The sequence below is a fragment of the Uncinocarpus reesii genome, genomic scaffold (genome assembly GCF_000003515.1).
Source record: "Uncinocarpus reesii 1704 scaffold_1 genomic scaffold, whole genome shotgun sequence".
NCBI classification, from domain to species: domain Eukaryota; kingdom Fungi; phylum Ascomycota; class Eurotiomycetes; order Onygenales; family Onygenaceae; genus Uncinocarpus; species Uncinocarpus reesii.
The window spans coordinates 2,233,121-2,247,805 of NW_003052500.1; the positions used below are offsets into that span (position 1 = coordinate 2,233,121).

A 14,685-nucleotide genomic window follows, 5' to 3' on the forward strand; every position below is an offset into this window, starting at 1 on the left:
GTATGTATGAATCCTCATAGGTTGGAGGATCTTTGAATTTTTCGCATTTAATTGGTTTTGATTCTGTCGTGGCAGCTCGAGAATCTGCTTCGAGCAGCGATATTCTTGACTCGGAGTCTTTGTATAATGAATGTACCTCTGTTAGTCGTGCAACAGCGCTCTGAAGTCCAACTTTATATGTTTGCAAAATCTTCCCTGGAGCTTGCAAGGTTAACCTAATTTCCACATGCCAAATACATAGTCATGGTGCGCCGTACCTCTTGCAATCTTGAGCTTTGAGATGGTATCCAGGGAGGGCTTTCCCGGTTTATCCAAGCGGCCTTGCCGCGCGTAAGTTCACGCAAGCGCTTCACATCCCATTAGCATTCGTGTAGGGATAACTAGACATGGATGGATACAATTACCTATGCGAGCTAGCATTCAGCACATACGACCACAGGAAGTGGAAAATAGGGCTTCCCGTCCGCTCAGCCGTACTCAAGCCACTTGCCGGCCGGCTAGTAGTTGGGTGGGTGACCACCAGCGAATCCCGGCTGTTGTATGTTTTTTTGGCTCTCTTCTCTTAATGCCACATTAGTTATGTAACTACTTGGCCATTTCCATGGAGGATTGTATTAGGTTCGTTGAAAACTTGAGCCGTGGGACCGACCTATCCAAGCATCAGCACTATTAAGAGAACTTCTCTATTCTTCGAGCGAACCAACATGAACAAGTTCAAAAAGAAAACTATAAATGAATGACTGAATGAAGGGAATTTGAAATGAAAGAATCTTTACACTGAAAGGTTAATGTTATTTGGCAGAAAGAGGTATTCAGGCAAGCATGTAGGGCATTTGGGAAACTGATCTCACCGAGTCTTCGGAGTTCAAGTTCAATGCTCCCTATCTTGATATGGCCATATCCGCGAGCATAGTTCCTTTTGTTCTTGTGACTCAACCAAGTCGATAAACATTTTTTTAACTCTCTGATTGATTGCTGAAGTTTGCTCAAAATCCTCCCGGAGGACCATGCCGCCTAATGAGATTAAATTGTTATTTTGAAGCCCATGCAAAACCTGTGAAAGCCCCTCTAGGAGTTCCATTTCGTCGCTGTGAAGCTGTAATTCACTCGGTGTGAAATCTATGGGGCACGGGGTTGATGTCTGTTGAATATGTTGCCAGCGGGCAATTATACCTATAAGTGCATGCCGGAAGGAGAAGAGATCGCGTTTGTTCCAAGTGCCCAACATGCATCGAAGGGTGTCAATTAAAACCGAATGATTGGACACACCCGTTGCTGCCCACCAGCGATTGTTCTTCCGCCTGCTGAGATTTTGGTAATAGTTAAGTAAATCTGTGGTGCCGTTTGAGTCTTCCGGCGTAACAGGGCTTCTGGAATTGGACCCGCCGATCGGGAGCAGCATGCGTGGGATATGTTGCTGGAGAAAAGGTTCAGATATTGAGGCAGCTTGCCAGCCAATGACGCAGGTGATTTTTTTTGTACCCGGATCAACGAATATGTTATCAAGATGAAGATCAGGGTGGGATAACGAGGTTTGGGAAGGGTCGGGAGACATGAGGGATACGAGCTGTAAAAATTTCTTTAAGAGCGAAATGTAATCGTCAGGGTATTCAGGGGTATCAAGCGATCGGTATAGATTTACCCGGGGTTTCGCATGAAGTTGCATCCACCGCATTTCATTAATGGTAAGAGCTGCAAAATAGGACTCGGGAGAGTTCCCTTTTCTAGGACTTAGCGATGCTCTGAAAATTGGAATGATGGAACGTACAGGGGCCGCGATCCAACTCCATCGATTGCTTCTCGCCCTCCCATAGGACTGCTTCAGTTACCGGTCCAATGACAAAGTCATCAAGTAGCACGGCGTTGATATCTTCCGTGGCCTCGCTGAAGGTCTCGCGCAGTGGCTCCGGCTCACGAAAAGGAACCCTCTTCATGGCTATATCCTTCTTGAAATAAAGACACCCATGTTTTCGAAACCAGATTGATTTTACCTTTGATTCGAAATCCACCAGCTGATCAATGAGATCGCGCCGTGACTCCATTGCCCAATCATACCAAAGGTTTCCAAGTGGTACTCCTCGTGCTTTCTCCTCTAGAATGTACTCGGCGCCGACTGGATTATCAGTGTCCAAACAGTATGCATATACACGTGGGATAGGCAAATCGAAAGCTGTTCGTAGCTGATAAACCACAGTCAGGACTCTAGGAGCACATATGAACAAAGAAAGGGGGCCATACGAAATGACGTGTGGCAACCTCTGAAGCCAATGTGTAAAACGGTGGGCCAGCATTGGGGTTGGGAAGTTTTGCAAAGATCTCACGCCCATTATCCAGGGTCATGATCAATGCTTTGTTATATTGGCCCTCTACACACTTAAGGACCTTGATACCTGATTTCAGATGCACATTAGCTCTGTCAAAAAGGATGCGAAATGCAGCTGTGCCAGATCGGCGGTTGACGGGAACACGTAGTTACAAGATGTGGCACCATCTCCAGCAACTTTGATCGCGACTTCAATAAGGGCAGAGACATTAAATTTGCGGTACCGCATCGCGAGGTTTTCAGCCTCGTTGCATCTAAAAGTTGTTGGTCTTGCGCCTCCTGTAGTTATTCCTGCTGAGGCACTCACAACCACCGATGGCGGGTGTATTGGTAGAGATCATCTTCCACAATTCTCTCCTCTATGCATGTTGTCAGCAATACATCTTTTGAACTAGAGGCCGCTGCCTTGCCTGAACCGTCCTCTAGCTGCCTTCGCAGAGCATACGTTGTTATTGTCATGCTGGGGACGCGAGCCCGTCAGGGCTGTCGATAGGGAATAAAACCGGGTATTCTGGAAATACTACTCCTGGCACTTGACCGATTTGGCTGGGAGTAGTAGCTAAAGACGCCAGGACGATAGCGTCTCGTCATAAAAAGGTGCTGCGTTTCCTGACAATCACATACAATGGATCGCGGCGCTGGATTGAAGTCATGATGTTGTTAGCTACATCAGTCCCCGGAAAGCTTGTCGCATCTGGGTCATTGTAAGACAAATGATTACTACTTGGAGTCTTCATTTCTCTAGGCTCTATTTCAAGTATCGCCATGCATTGATATACTCGGTACGAAGTAGTACTCTGTAGTTCAGCAACAAAAGGCGTGCCTGCAAAATTTACATGTGGCACAACCTGCATTTTTGGATGCATAAAATAGTTGATCAGGGCTCCATCAATATAAGTATCAGAAAATGCATCATTCGCAGAGTGATTCTATTCATGTCTGTTGAGCACTCCTACAGCAGCGAAGTTGGCCTTTGGTTCTTTGTATGGTTGCGAATCCAGGATTGAAATTGTGCCAAATTTCCAGGTAATCTTTGCGACTATGTGCCATTTGCAGCTTCTATAGGCTGATTGGTAGCAAAACTAGAAACAATTAGGGTCATTCTATACAGCGTAGAGTCGTAAGACATCTGCGTATAGAAGTGAGATTAAAGGAAAGAGGGAAAAAAGACCCGACGTGAGTGTAACAAATCAAAGCCCCAATCCAAAATAAAACCCCGAAAAAACAGGTGCAGAAGTAACATGCATGCAACTGCATTCTAGAAACTTGTTGTGTAACAGTCTCCAAAACGTAGGATGCAACCTATCTAGACTTTGATAACGAAAAGTTTCCCCCTTTTTAAGATTCCCTCTGCGGGTAGACATTATTAATATATATATGCAAAGATACGGCGGCGTCCGTTGCTCGGCCCAAGGATTGATTATGCTGATCGAAAGCAGTCGGCTTTCAGCATTCCTGGGGCTTTCTCTAACGGTTGCCAATTTCGTTCCCTCGGTTTAACGGGAAGAAAGGGTGGGCGGAGCCTATTGTTTACGATACCAATTCTCTTTAGGATCTCCTAAGCATTCTCCAACAGTAACCGCTATCACACCATGTCAGTCTCATTGAAGGTTATAGGAGCAAGCTTGGAAACATGTTAATCAGGGTGTATACATACGCTTCAGGCCCCGCTTCTTAACCTCATCTAGCATTTGTTGTGCGAGCAATTCAACTGTAGTCTGGTGGACGTCGTGGGCCAGCACAATTGTGCCCCCCTGGTCAAGGCCTTCTTTAAGGGAGACGAACGCTCGTCGAAACCCCTTGTGGAGTATTATTTTCGAAATCCTTAGTGTCAACACTAGCGTCCAGAACATGATACTGGAGCTCCTTCATGGTTTGTAGTACCAAATCACTATATTCGAAAAAGGGAGCTCTCATATAGGTGGGCCGGTTGCCTCCGGTTATCCCCAGCGACCAAGTCATCTAAACGGTCCATTTCGCTTTCAATTTGATCACGGGATAGTTGAGGTAAATGGGCATGAGAAAAGCTGAGAAGCGGATTTTGTCAGTGAATCAGCTTCCGGAAGTAATTCTCAGGTAACAATTTCCTTGAACAGTTGCAATGGGATAGACTCACGTATGCGATCCAATTTGATGGCCTTCATTAAACGCTCGCTCAATTACCCCCTGATGTTGTGTGATACTTCCAAAATTTTGCCCGTTGACGAATAGAGTGACCTTGGCATTGTTTTGTTGAAAGATATCTAAAAGCTTCGACGTGAATTCAAAAGGGCCGTCGTCGAAAGTTAAAGCAACTGTCCCTGCAACTCTGCAGTTTTCGATGATTTCGCCGAAAGGAATTGTGGTGCCAGGTTGGCTTGTCGGCGAACTTGTTGGGACCTGGATTGTTGACGAGCTTGGGGGCGGGGGTTGCATTGTTGGCGAGGCTGTAGGGCTAGGTTGGACTATCGACGAGGATGTAGGGCCCGGTTGAATAGTGGACGATTGTGTTGGATTCGGCTGAACTATCGATGAGGATGGAGGGCCCGGTTGAATTATAGACGAATATGTAGGATTTGGCTGGACTATCGATGAGGATGTAGGGCCCGGTTGGATGATGGACGAATATGTAGGGCTCGGCAAAGTAATGGGGAGATTCGTAGGGCCTGGTTTGACCGTCGAAGTAGGGATCGGTTTAGACGGTGACGGATGATTCTTGTGCGGAATATAGTAAATAGGCCAAAAGTAGCGAATCCACCAGGAATGATGAAGCCGAATTGTCCTAGGGTGGTGAATCGGCGAAGCCGCCAGGTGGCCAGCAAGTAGCACAACGATAAAGAACGTGTAGAGCCGGATGAACATGATTCCAGATATGCACAGGGCCGAGTAGTAACGAATGTATATAGAAACGAATGGAATTGCTTAAAGACCTTCGACAGAAGATGGCCGATGATAGTATTAATGCATTTATAAACCTTTGCCCAGGGGATCAGAGAATGTCATGGGATTTTGAATCCCAGACAGTCTTGAGCTGTCCCTACCCGGGCAGACGGAGAGCATTGAAAACATAACCTGTCGGAGGCATTTCTGACGAAATCAATTGAGAGATGTCGAAAGCATACCTTTGGTGAAACGCGAGGAGATCCATGGATGCTGCTCAAAATCGTGCGAAATAGACTTTTTTTCTCGTGTTCGGCTCCAAGCAGCATGCAAGCAAGCATGCAAGCGGGCATCTTTGGCAGACATTATTGACTCAATTTTTTTTTGGATTCCCCGTATTGATATCGAGAGTTCCCGACCCCTGATGTGCCTGAGTAGGACACCTGGTTGCCACGGCAAGGAGCGTACTCGGCATCCCGTCCGAAAGCTACCAAAATGCGAAATTGGGAAATACGCCTCGATGACAATTCTGCATCTGGGTCAAGAGCACAGTCGACCATCGCAAACTGCCCAATGTTTCAAAATTGGGAGGCATGGGGTATTGACATCATCGAAGTCAACCCCAAACGTCGGGCATGCGCTAGTGAGCTTGGTTGCAATCAGGGCACGTTTTGTGCTCCCTCAAGTTCCAGGCCATCAGCAGCAATTATCATCGTCATAGAGCGCCGGGTCAAGGGCTGGGAAAACCCGACTTCCGCTTGAATTCCAGCAATTGAATCCTCAATGCGAGGATGGAGGTGTGAGCAGCTTTAAAGCGTGTGGAAGGACTTTGATTCCTTGCACAACTCCGTAACTTAAAGCCATAGGGGATTCAGTTTTCGATTGTCGCAGCTGGTGAGACAGCCTGCGAGACATTTCCCTCATCACCCATCAACCAGGGGCTTGTTTCTGGTGGCGGACAAAAAAAAGCCGCAGCGTCCAGTTGCGTTGAAAGGTCCGCGGACTTTGTGAAGTCGCAGGCGATGCACTGTTCGGCACCACGCCCCATGCTGTAGCTTAAATTCCCCAGTACCCGACGGATGCCACGGTCATAGTCCGGATCGCGATTGAACCGACCATGGAGGTTGGCAGATGTGTTCTCGCTGCGACGTCGAAGAAGAAGACAAAGCGTAACCCGGGGCACTTGGCGTCTTAGTCATCAACAGGCTGAGCTAAGCCGTCCCATCACGAGACAGGCTTGGTATCGAGTTCCAAGCCATGTTTGACGAAGCTCAGCGGCAGTTCAGGCCACCATCAACGGGCGAGTTTGCCTGCAACTCTGTTCCATTTCGTGAACCATGGCCGCCTAACTTCATCGGGTCTGCGTTTAACCGTGCATCCAGGAACCAGCAAGCGTGCCGAACCCAGGTCTGGCACTGGCAGCGGTGATCTCCCCTGAAATGCATTGGTGGCTTGCCCTCCTTTGTTTCAGCGTCACGCAAATCTAGAACACGACCTCCGAATTTTCGAGTATCTGCATGGCCAATGATGGCAACGGCTGCTGGAACCGCGGCCATTCTTTCTTCGAGTTTGGTCAACATGGCTATTGCAACCTCAGTCTCCGCCTCCCCTACCGCCGGGTTATTTCCAACTGCCACGCCGATGCGGGCGCCAACAGACGGTGAAAACAACGGCAAGTGTGAACTCCTGGGGTCGTTTTCGCTCTTTGTCCAGGCTGCCTTGGGAGCTCTGGCGGTCCTTGTATTGGTTTACAAGAGATGGAAGGAGAGGCCGCAGAGACCCGTGAAGGTGTGGGCTTTTGATGTCTCAAAGCAGGTTGTTGGGTCGGCTCTCCTCCACTTGGCGAACCTGCTGGCTTCCATGTTTTCAGCAGGCCAGATACCTGTGACTGCTACCTATGAACCAAACCCCTGCACGTACTACCTCTTGAACTTGGGTATAGATGTCAGTATTCTTCCCCTCCCCCGAGAATCGACACCTTTTCCAATCAAATTTGACTGACGGCCTGTTATCGTTAGACCACCCTAGGCATTCCTGTTCTTATCCTCATCCTCCGTGTCCTCAATCGTGCCGCTTTATATACTCCTCTTGCAAACCCTCCCGAGTCTATCGAATCTGGCAACTATGGTGATCCACCCAACGCCGTCTGGTGGATGAAGCAATCTATAATATACTTCTTTGGGCTTGTGGGCATGAAAACATGCGTTGTGGTCATTATACACATGCTCCCTTTTATTGTGGAGCTTGGCGACTGGGCACTGAAATGGACCGAAGGCAACACCGCCATCCAAATCATTTTCGTCATGCTATTATTCCCAGTGATCATGAACGGCGTCCAATATTACATTATCGATATATTTATCAAGAAAACGATTACGGAAGATCGGGGCCGTGAGGTTGATTCGCACAGTTTTGATACTGCCTCAATCGATGAAGATCGGCACCACCAGAGTGCGCTGCTTGCTGGCTTGGATGATGAGGAAACTGATGAGGAAGATCCAGCGATATATTCCGATGATGAAGCCGTGGCTAAACAGCCATTAAACAGAGCCAGCAACGGAGGATTATCTCGCCACTGATCCTTGTGCTCTGTTATTTGAAGAGCTGATTACCCAATTGGCAGTGTCGCTTGATGAGTTTTGGCTTGGCTCTCCCGTCTTTTTTCCAGAGCTTGGCGTTGAGCGAGGACTTGTGATTTGAAGCATCCCCTGTTAAACCGTACTCCTTGCCTTTTTGTATTTCCAGTGTCATTGTAGCTTGGCCAGGAGTTCTTGTGCGGGGGTGTTATCTTGGTGTTCTGTGATGCATCTCCTCGTAACTAGCATACAATATACGACGTAATCCCCCTGGTCGAGTGCATCCTCTCCAGTCAACCGAAACTTTTGTCTTGGACGTCATCTTCCGAAGTCCCGATTTGGCCGATATATGCCAAGGCGCTAGTTAGTCACCTTAGCTAGCTAGCCAAACCTTATTATCAGGCGGCTGAGAGCGGCAGAAAATATACAAAAATTTGGAGCGCAAAGCCGCCTGTTGAGTGCGAAGTAAACAAGCAGCGTTGGTGATTCGATTGAGGCTCGTTTTGAAGTCTAACACTAGCTGCTTGGTTTCGCTCGGTGGTAATTCTACAATGGCTGCCGAAACTCTTGTGCGCCTACCTGCCAGGTACGATCATGACCAGGAATCGAGTGACGAGAGATTACAAAAGGATGAGACGGAGGAACAGCTCGAGAAACTTCTATTTGGAGACTCTGAAGGATTTTACGATGCGATAAAGGAGCATAAACGGCCTTCAGACGCTTTGGTTCTGCGAGAAGATTCGGAGGCAGGGGGAGAGGAGGAAGGCGAGAAAGCGGCAGAAGATGACGCTGAATCGATCGACTATTTCGCGGGTTTGGATGATGCCGACGTGAGTTCCGTCTCTATCTCCATGCTTGCCGGCTACTATATTCCCACCAGGATGCTAATTAATGTCGTACCATAGTTGTTCGTCTTTGATACTGGCGCCGGAGAAGCTCCTCAGGTAATTGAGGACCAGTCGATTACAGCCCCCGCAAAAGTCTCGCCCGCTGAGAATAATCTACTTGAGACGGAAGCTGCTGCTGCATGGGAGGACAGTGATGATGAGCGCATTGCTGTTTCGCTTGCCGCAAACGAGCGCATGCGCAAGTTAAGATTGACAGAAGCCGAAGACGTGGTAACAGGTAAAGAGTATATCAGACGGCTTCGAAGACAATTCGAACGGTTGCAACCTGCGCCAGAGTGGGCAAATCCGATAGCTACTAGAGCCGCGAAGAGAAGAAAGATGGGAGACAGGTCAGAAGATGAGTCAGTTGCTAGTGGTGATGAAATGGTTACAGACTCGGAAGACGATATGGAACAACAGCCTCTGGCACGATTGTTACAAAATATTGGCAGCCTTTCAAGACAGGACGATCTTGCAGAGTCCAAGGGCAAACGGAAACTCCGACAAGAAGTCCTAGATATTCAACGATTAAAGGATGTTGGAGGGAATCAGCCTGTAAGTTCTTTTCTTTTCCGAGATTACGTTTCGGGTTGCTAACTGTAACAAATACTCATAGTCCACAATCGATTCGCTAACTTTCCACCCACATTACCCTCTCCTCCTCTCATCAGGCCCTGCTTCGACCCTCTTCCTTCACCATGTCTCTCCGCAGTCCGCTGCACCGAATCCCCTCGTCACTTCTCTTCACATCAAACGCACTCCCCTCCGCACCAGCGCATTCCTACCTCCCAATGGAAATCGCATATTCTTTTCCGGCCGCCGTCGATATTTCCATGTCTGGGATTTAGATACTGGAAAGGTCGAAAAGGTCAATGGTACTGCGGACCGCAGGGAAGAGCAAAAGACCATGGAAAATTTCAAGCTTTCGCCGTGCGGACGGTGGATGGGCCTGGTAGGAAGCACCAGGAAAGGAGGTGGTATCATCACGGTTCTTGACGCAAGTACCATGCAATGGGTGGCTCAGGTACGCATCGATAGTCGCGGTGGCGTTGCTGATTTCGCCTGGTGGAGTGACGGCGAAGGTATGTGCGTCGTAGGAAAGAACGGAGAAGTGAGCGAGTGGGACGGCAGAGAGAACCGCATTGTCGCCAGATGGGTCGATGAAGGTGCCGTTGGAACTACAGTGATAAGCCTGGGAGGGAACTCGGGCAAGCCGCAGCTTGGTGGCGATCGATGGGTAGCGATCGGCAGCTCCAGCGGCATTGTAAATATCTACGACCGGAGACCATGGGCCGCTGCAGCTGCAATGGCAGCGAACTCGACAGGAGCATTGCAAAAGTCTAGTAAAGCAGCAGGAGAGCCGGAAAACACGCAGTTCGGGGTACCGAGGAATCCCAAGCCGGCACGCATGCTGGACCAACTGACGACGCCCATGAGCCATCTAGTCTTTTCAAAAGATGGGCAGATACTTGCGATGGCGAGCCGGTGGAAGAAGGATGCGCTTAGGCTAGGTTAGTCGATATATCTCTCTGCTTGGCTTGTCGGCTTTGGGAGTTGAGGAAAGGATTTGCTAACAGAAGTCTACCACAGTTCATCTCCCATCCTGCACGGTTTACAGGAATTGGCCAACATCGAATACGCCTTTTGGGCGGATTTCGGCTGTTGCTATTTCGCCCACGTCGGACATGCTGGCGGTTGCGAACGAGCAAGGGAGAATTCGGCTGTGGGAGATACACGGATAAAATATAAGTAATGTTATTTTTATGATCAAAATAGTTATAGGGCTCATGGCATAGATGATCCTGGGACTCCGATGTTTCTAATCGCTATATTCATTCCGGAGTTGCAGTGACTATAATCTCCAAATAGGCGGCATTCTATTAAAGGTATATACGGTCTAAAAGCATCCAGCTCAGATAACAAAAAAGATTGTCTATACAAATCTTGAGCGCCTTGTAAACTCGACCAAATCCCGCTAAGCGAATCCGCGAGCGGGTTTCCAAAATTTATAGCGAAAAAGACACGCTAAGAATATGCTTTCACAGCATCTTCTTCATTGTATCAGTCTTTCGAATACCCGCCAGATTGCCCGCCTTGACTCTCTCTAGCGTCAGCGCCGCGATCAACGCGGCACCCACTCCAGAGCCGTCTTCAGCAGAGCTCATAACGACCTTATCCTCCTCATCATCTGCCCAGTCGAGGATCTCACGGAGTGCCTTGGCGCCACGAGCCTTGAAATGGGGATACTTGTTGAACACTGAACCATCGGCGCCGACGTGGCAGGATTTGATGTTCTTTTTTGTGCAGATAGCAGCAACACCACAGGCGGAGAGTCTTGCGGCACGGGTACCGATGAGCTCTGCGAGGCGACGGCACAGCTCGAGTTCCGGCTTGGTGGCCTTGAGGCCGAGAGTACGCTCGAGAAGGTCTTTGGTTTCGGACAAGTTTTCAAAGGGATCTTCTTCGATGTAGGCCAGGAAAGATGAATCCAGGCAGTAGGGCTTCCGCAGGCTGCTAGCATCCTGACCTTCGAAAATGAGATTGCCTTTGTTGTCGATAAGGTCGAGAAGAACGAGGCGGAAGATTTCACCAAGATAAAGACCAGCAGTCATCTTCTCAAAAGCCTGTTGGCCAGGACGGGGTGAGTCGCGGTCGATGACAATGTCATATTGCGTCAACGGAAGCACCACGCGCTCGTTATCAAAAGCACCGTATTCGCAATTAATGGCAATTGGCATGTCGGGAGGAAGGTTGTGGTGAGCAATCTTTGGGATCGATCCGGCATTTTCCATGTAGGCGGCGTTAACGCCGGTTCCAAAGATGCAGCCGATTTTCATCTCTGGATCGGTATAAGCTGATGCGATGAGGGTTCCTGTGGTATCATTGATCAAAGCGGCGACTTTAATCGGAAGACCCTAGGGTGCAATTAGCCAATAATCCTCTTCCGGATGGGAATCAGGAGAAATACCCTCTTCGAGAGAGCCTGTTCCAGCATAGGCACCACATCTTCTCCCTCCACACCGTCAATATCAAAGCCCTTTGTCCATCGTTGTAACACACCATGGTCAATGGAATCTTGAGTCGCTGGGTATGAGAAGGTGAAACCTAGGGGCAAATCCGGCAAATTTTCCTCCTCGTGGTGGTATTCAATAAATTGTTGGACGCAATCGGCAATATATTCCCAAAGCTCACTTGCAGAGCCGTTCTTCAACTCTTCGGGAATGCGGTATTTAGACTGAGTGATGTCGAATTCGCCTTTCTTTTCGCAAAGGAAAATCTCGCAAACACGAAGGTTGGTGCCGCCCATGTCAAGAGCGAGGAACGTGCCTTGTTCGTGGCCGGTGGGAAATCCCATGACCCAGGTAACGTTCATAGGCTGTAGTTGAGAATGTTCGTCAGTGCTGTCCGATATCTCCGAAGCAAGATGGGATGGAAGCTCACGATGTTTCCACCCTCGACGCTCAGTCCTTCCATGGTACATTAGCATAGCTGAATTTCGAAATCTCCGTAAAGGGAGCAAACAGTTACCCTTCTCCAACTCCTTGACGAAGTGGTTGACGACCTTCTTTAAACAAGCCTGGTCGACCGTGAAGATCTCCTCAAGCTCCTTCACCTGCTCGAGCAGGTCCTTCGGCATATCGGCCATTGATCCTGGCTACCACGTTAATACGCTGGTCTGAGAAATCCGCGCTCTAGATTCTGAATCCCAAGAGTCACACTCACCCTTACGGGACGGCCTTCGACGGGGGGTAGTGACGGTCATAGTGGTATCTGATCAGGGTCCTCGTCTGCGTGATAACCCCGCAGTCAGGAATGGAACGTCTTGCAGGAAAAAGAGGGAGATCAGGCCGCAGCTCAGCAACTATCCAACGCAGCAACGAGTTGAGGCCAGAGACGAGAAATACTGTTCAGGAGAAGAAAGTTGGCGAGAGTCTGGATCCAAAAACGTCAAACTCGGTGAGCGAACTATAAATATCTCGATCTCGTCATGTGGGGTCTCGCTGGTGGGATCAATTCTTTGCTCTGGACTCTGTGTTCTCCACGATCTCGCGGCATTTACCTCGCCTCTGGAAGCCTTGGATGAACCGCACAGTTTGTTCTATTGTGATCCCATATCGACAGACCCAAATATGCCTTCGTTTTGGCCGTTTTCGCCAAACTTTGACGGATCCAATCTTTCGCCGCTGTCAGGGGAAATCCAGTTCGCCCCCTTGAAAACTTAATATCAGAAGGAAAAATAAAGGCGAAAAGGAGAAAGGAATTAGCGCAAGAATCGAGATAGGCAATCCATTAGCTACGGAGTACAGAGTATGGAGCTTCTTAACCCAAATTATCATTAGTCGACATGGTTGCTATACCAGACATTCAAGATCCTCGAAGCCACATCCCAACTCCAACCCGAAAACAAAAAAGGAATCGAAAGGATTTGAAGGGGCTTTTTGCGCCTTCATCACCGAATTTCTAGAGTGTCAAAGCTGCTCATTCAAAATATGCTCGTTAATCATTACTGATGCTGCTTCGAAGCAGTACACGCTGCCAGGGGACGTTGAAATGAGAAAGAGAGTTAAAGGAGCGTTAAGAAGGCGTTTTACCATGACCAACGGCTCATAGCGATGGATTGGGCTTCGAATTTTCCGGCAGCTTTTCCGCCGCATTGGCTTCAGTGCCCGCGTTAGCATCATTTTCTTTATTTGCTGGCTTCGCGGCATCTCTGTTGGTTGGAGGGTTACTTGACTGCATTATGTTCCCTTCTTGTTCATTTGCCCCAGCTTCACGGCGCTCCTTGACATCGATTGCCTGTAGCTGTGCGCGGACGCGTTCTTCATGTGCCTGTGAGACGTCCAAGGCGTGGCCAACTTCTTCGGTGAGCTTGTCAACTTCCTCCTTAAGGTGTTCATCCTTAGTTATCGGCGTCGTTCTCTTCTCCCGAGGCGCTTTGGACGCCTTTTCGGGGTTCACTTTGGCCCAGAGGGCTTCTAGTTCCTCGCGCCAACCAAGAGCTTCGGCGAGCTTCATGACACCATCATCGCATTCGCCCAGAACCAAGACGTCATCAGGCCGAGATCCAAGTCCACCAGCTTGGGTCAAATTGATGAGAATACGGGGCGTTTCATCTCGGCATAGGCTTGGTAAACTCGAAAACGGCCGAACAGTCAAGCTCGTTCCCATGACAATGCATAGGTCTGCTGCCGCTGGAAGTGTACGGTTTAGGAGAAAGGTGCTTGGTAGTGGCTCACCAAAGAACACTACATCCGGCTTTACCAGATTCAAACATCCAGGGCAGAGCGGGACATCATTGGCCTCAATGGCTTTTTGCATCAAGTCCGCTGGATACGGCGATTTGCATTCAATGCAGCTCTGGGTAGCAAAGCTTCCATGTGCCTCGACAATCATCTCGGGAGGTATACCCGCCTCCCGCTCTAAACAATCAATGTTTTGTGTGAAAAGCTTCAGTAGCCGACCTTTGTCGTAAAGCAGCTTTATGAATGAGTGCGTCAGGGTCGGTTTGGCCTTCCCAGGAAGCATTTCCTTGGTCAACGCATAAAAGGGACGTGGATCGGTGCGAAAGTATTCAATATCAAACACTGCTTCAGGAGTAGGGAGGTTAAGGCGAGCAAGGTTGGCATATATTCCAGTGTCGGGGGACCGAAAATCGGGTATGCCCGCTGCAGTGCTGATGCCGGCACCAACCTAGGACTCGTTAGGACCGTCTCGGTTATCTTTACACAAAGCAACACATTATCATGCAAGGGAAACGGGTGCCTACCATGACCACTATCTTCTTGACATCCTTCTCCTTGATATACTTGGCAACAGCTTCCAAAGTGCGGCTTTCCAGAGTCTTGGGTCGGACATGTTCGTCAATCGGGATAGATTGTTCGTTGCCCATATTTGCCTCAGAGTTATTAGTATGCAGTTTCTTTGTAGTCTAGACAGCTTCGAGAATCTATCGAGTGGTTTGTCGCCGTCGTTACGCAGTCCAGGTAGTTAATTAGCTGATCGAAGCATGTAACTGGCGTGGGTGAACAGTAGCTCTCTC

At 48.8% G+C, this 14,685-nt stretch overlaps 6 protein-coding genes across 6 annotated transcripts; 2 read left to right on the forward strand and 4 right to left on the reverse strand.

Moving 5' to 3' along the window:
* Positions 1-871: 871 nt before the first annotated feature.
* Positions 872-2,664, reverse strand: UREG_00944 (uncharacterized protein; the record flags this gene model as incomplete). The annotated part of the gene is made up of 4 exons (XM_002541382.1): positions 872-1,719; positions 1,769-2,113; positions 2,322-2,390; positions 2,631-2,664. 4 exons carry the CDS (start codon positions 2,662-2,664, stop codon positions 872-874), a joined length of 1,296 nt encoding a protein of 431 aa, XP_002541428.1.
* Positions 2,665-5,398: 2,734 nt separating this feature from the next.
* UREG_00945 (uncharacterized protein) lies at positions 5,399-5,548 on the reverse strand (the record flags this gene model as incomplete). Its single annotated transcript, XM_002541383.1, has 1 exon — positions 5,399-5,548. The coding sequence occupies one exon, from the start codon at positions 5,546-5,548 to the stop codon at positions 5,399-5,401; it is 150 nt and encodes a 49-aa protein (XP_002541429.1).
* A 1,212-nt stretch (positions 5,549-6,760) lies between these two features.
* On the forward strand, positions 6,761-7,761 carry UREG_00946 (uncharacterized protein; the record flags this gene model as incomplete). Its single annotated transcript, XM_002541384.1, has 2 exons — positions 6,761-7,126; positions 7,201-7,761. 2 exons carry the CDS (start codon positions 6,761-6,763, stop codon positions 7,759-7,761), a joined length of 927 nt encoding a protein of 308 aa, XP_002541430.1.
* Positions 7,762-8,309: 548 nt separating this feature from the next.
* Positions 8,310-10,161, forward strand: UREG_00947 (uncharacterized protein; the record flags this gene model as incomplete). The annotated part of the gene is made up of 3 exons (XM_002541385.1): positions 8,310-8,588; positions 8,664-9,200; positions 9,262-10,161. 3 exons carry the CDS (start codon positions 8,310-8,312, stop codon positions 10,159-10,161), a joined length of 1,716 nt encoding a protein of 571 aa, XP_002541431.1.
* A 523-nt stretch (positions 10,162-10,684) lies between these two features.
* Positions 10,685-12,408, reverse strand: UREG_00948 (hexokinase; the record flags this gene model as incomplete). The annotated part of the gene is made up of 3 exons (XM_002541386.1): positions 10,685-11,560; positions 11,614-12,296; positions 12,369-12,408. The coding sequence occupies 3 exons, from the start codon at positions 12,406-12,408 to the stop codon at positions 10,685-10,687; spliced, it is 1,599 nt and encodes a 532-aa protein (XP_002541432.1).
* Positions 12,409-13,250: 842 nt separating this feature from the next.
* Positions 13,251-14,535, reverse strand: UREG_00949 (uncharacterized protein; the record flags this gene model as incomplete). Its single annotated transcript, XM_002541387.1, has 2 exons — positions 13,251-14,336; positions 14,413-14,535. The coding sequence occupies 2 exons, from the start codon at positions 14,533-14,535 to the stop codon at positions 13,251-13,253; spliced, it is 1,209 nt and encodes a 402-aa protein (XP_002541433.1).
* Between the last annotated feature and the right edge of the window lie 150 nt (positions 14,536-14,685).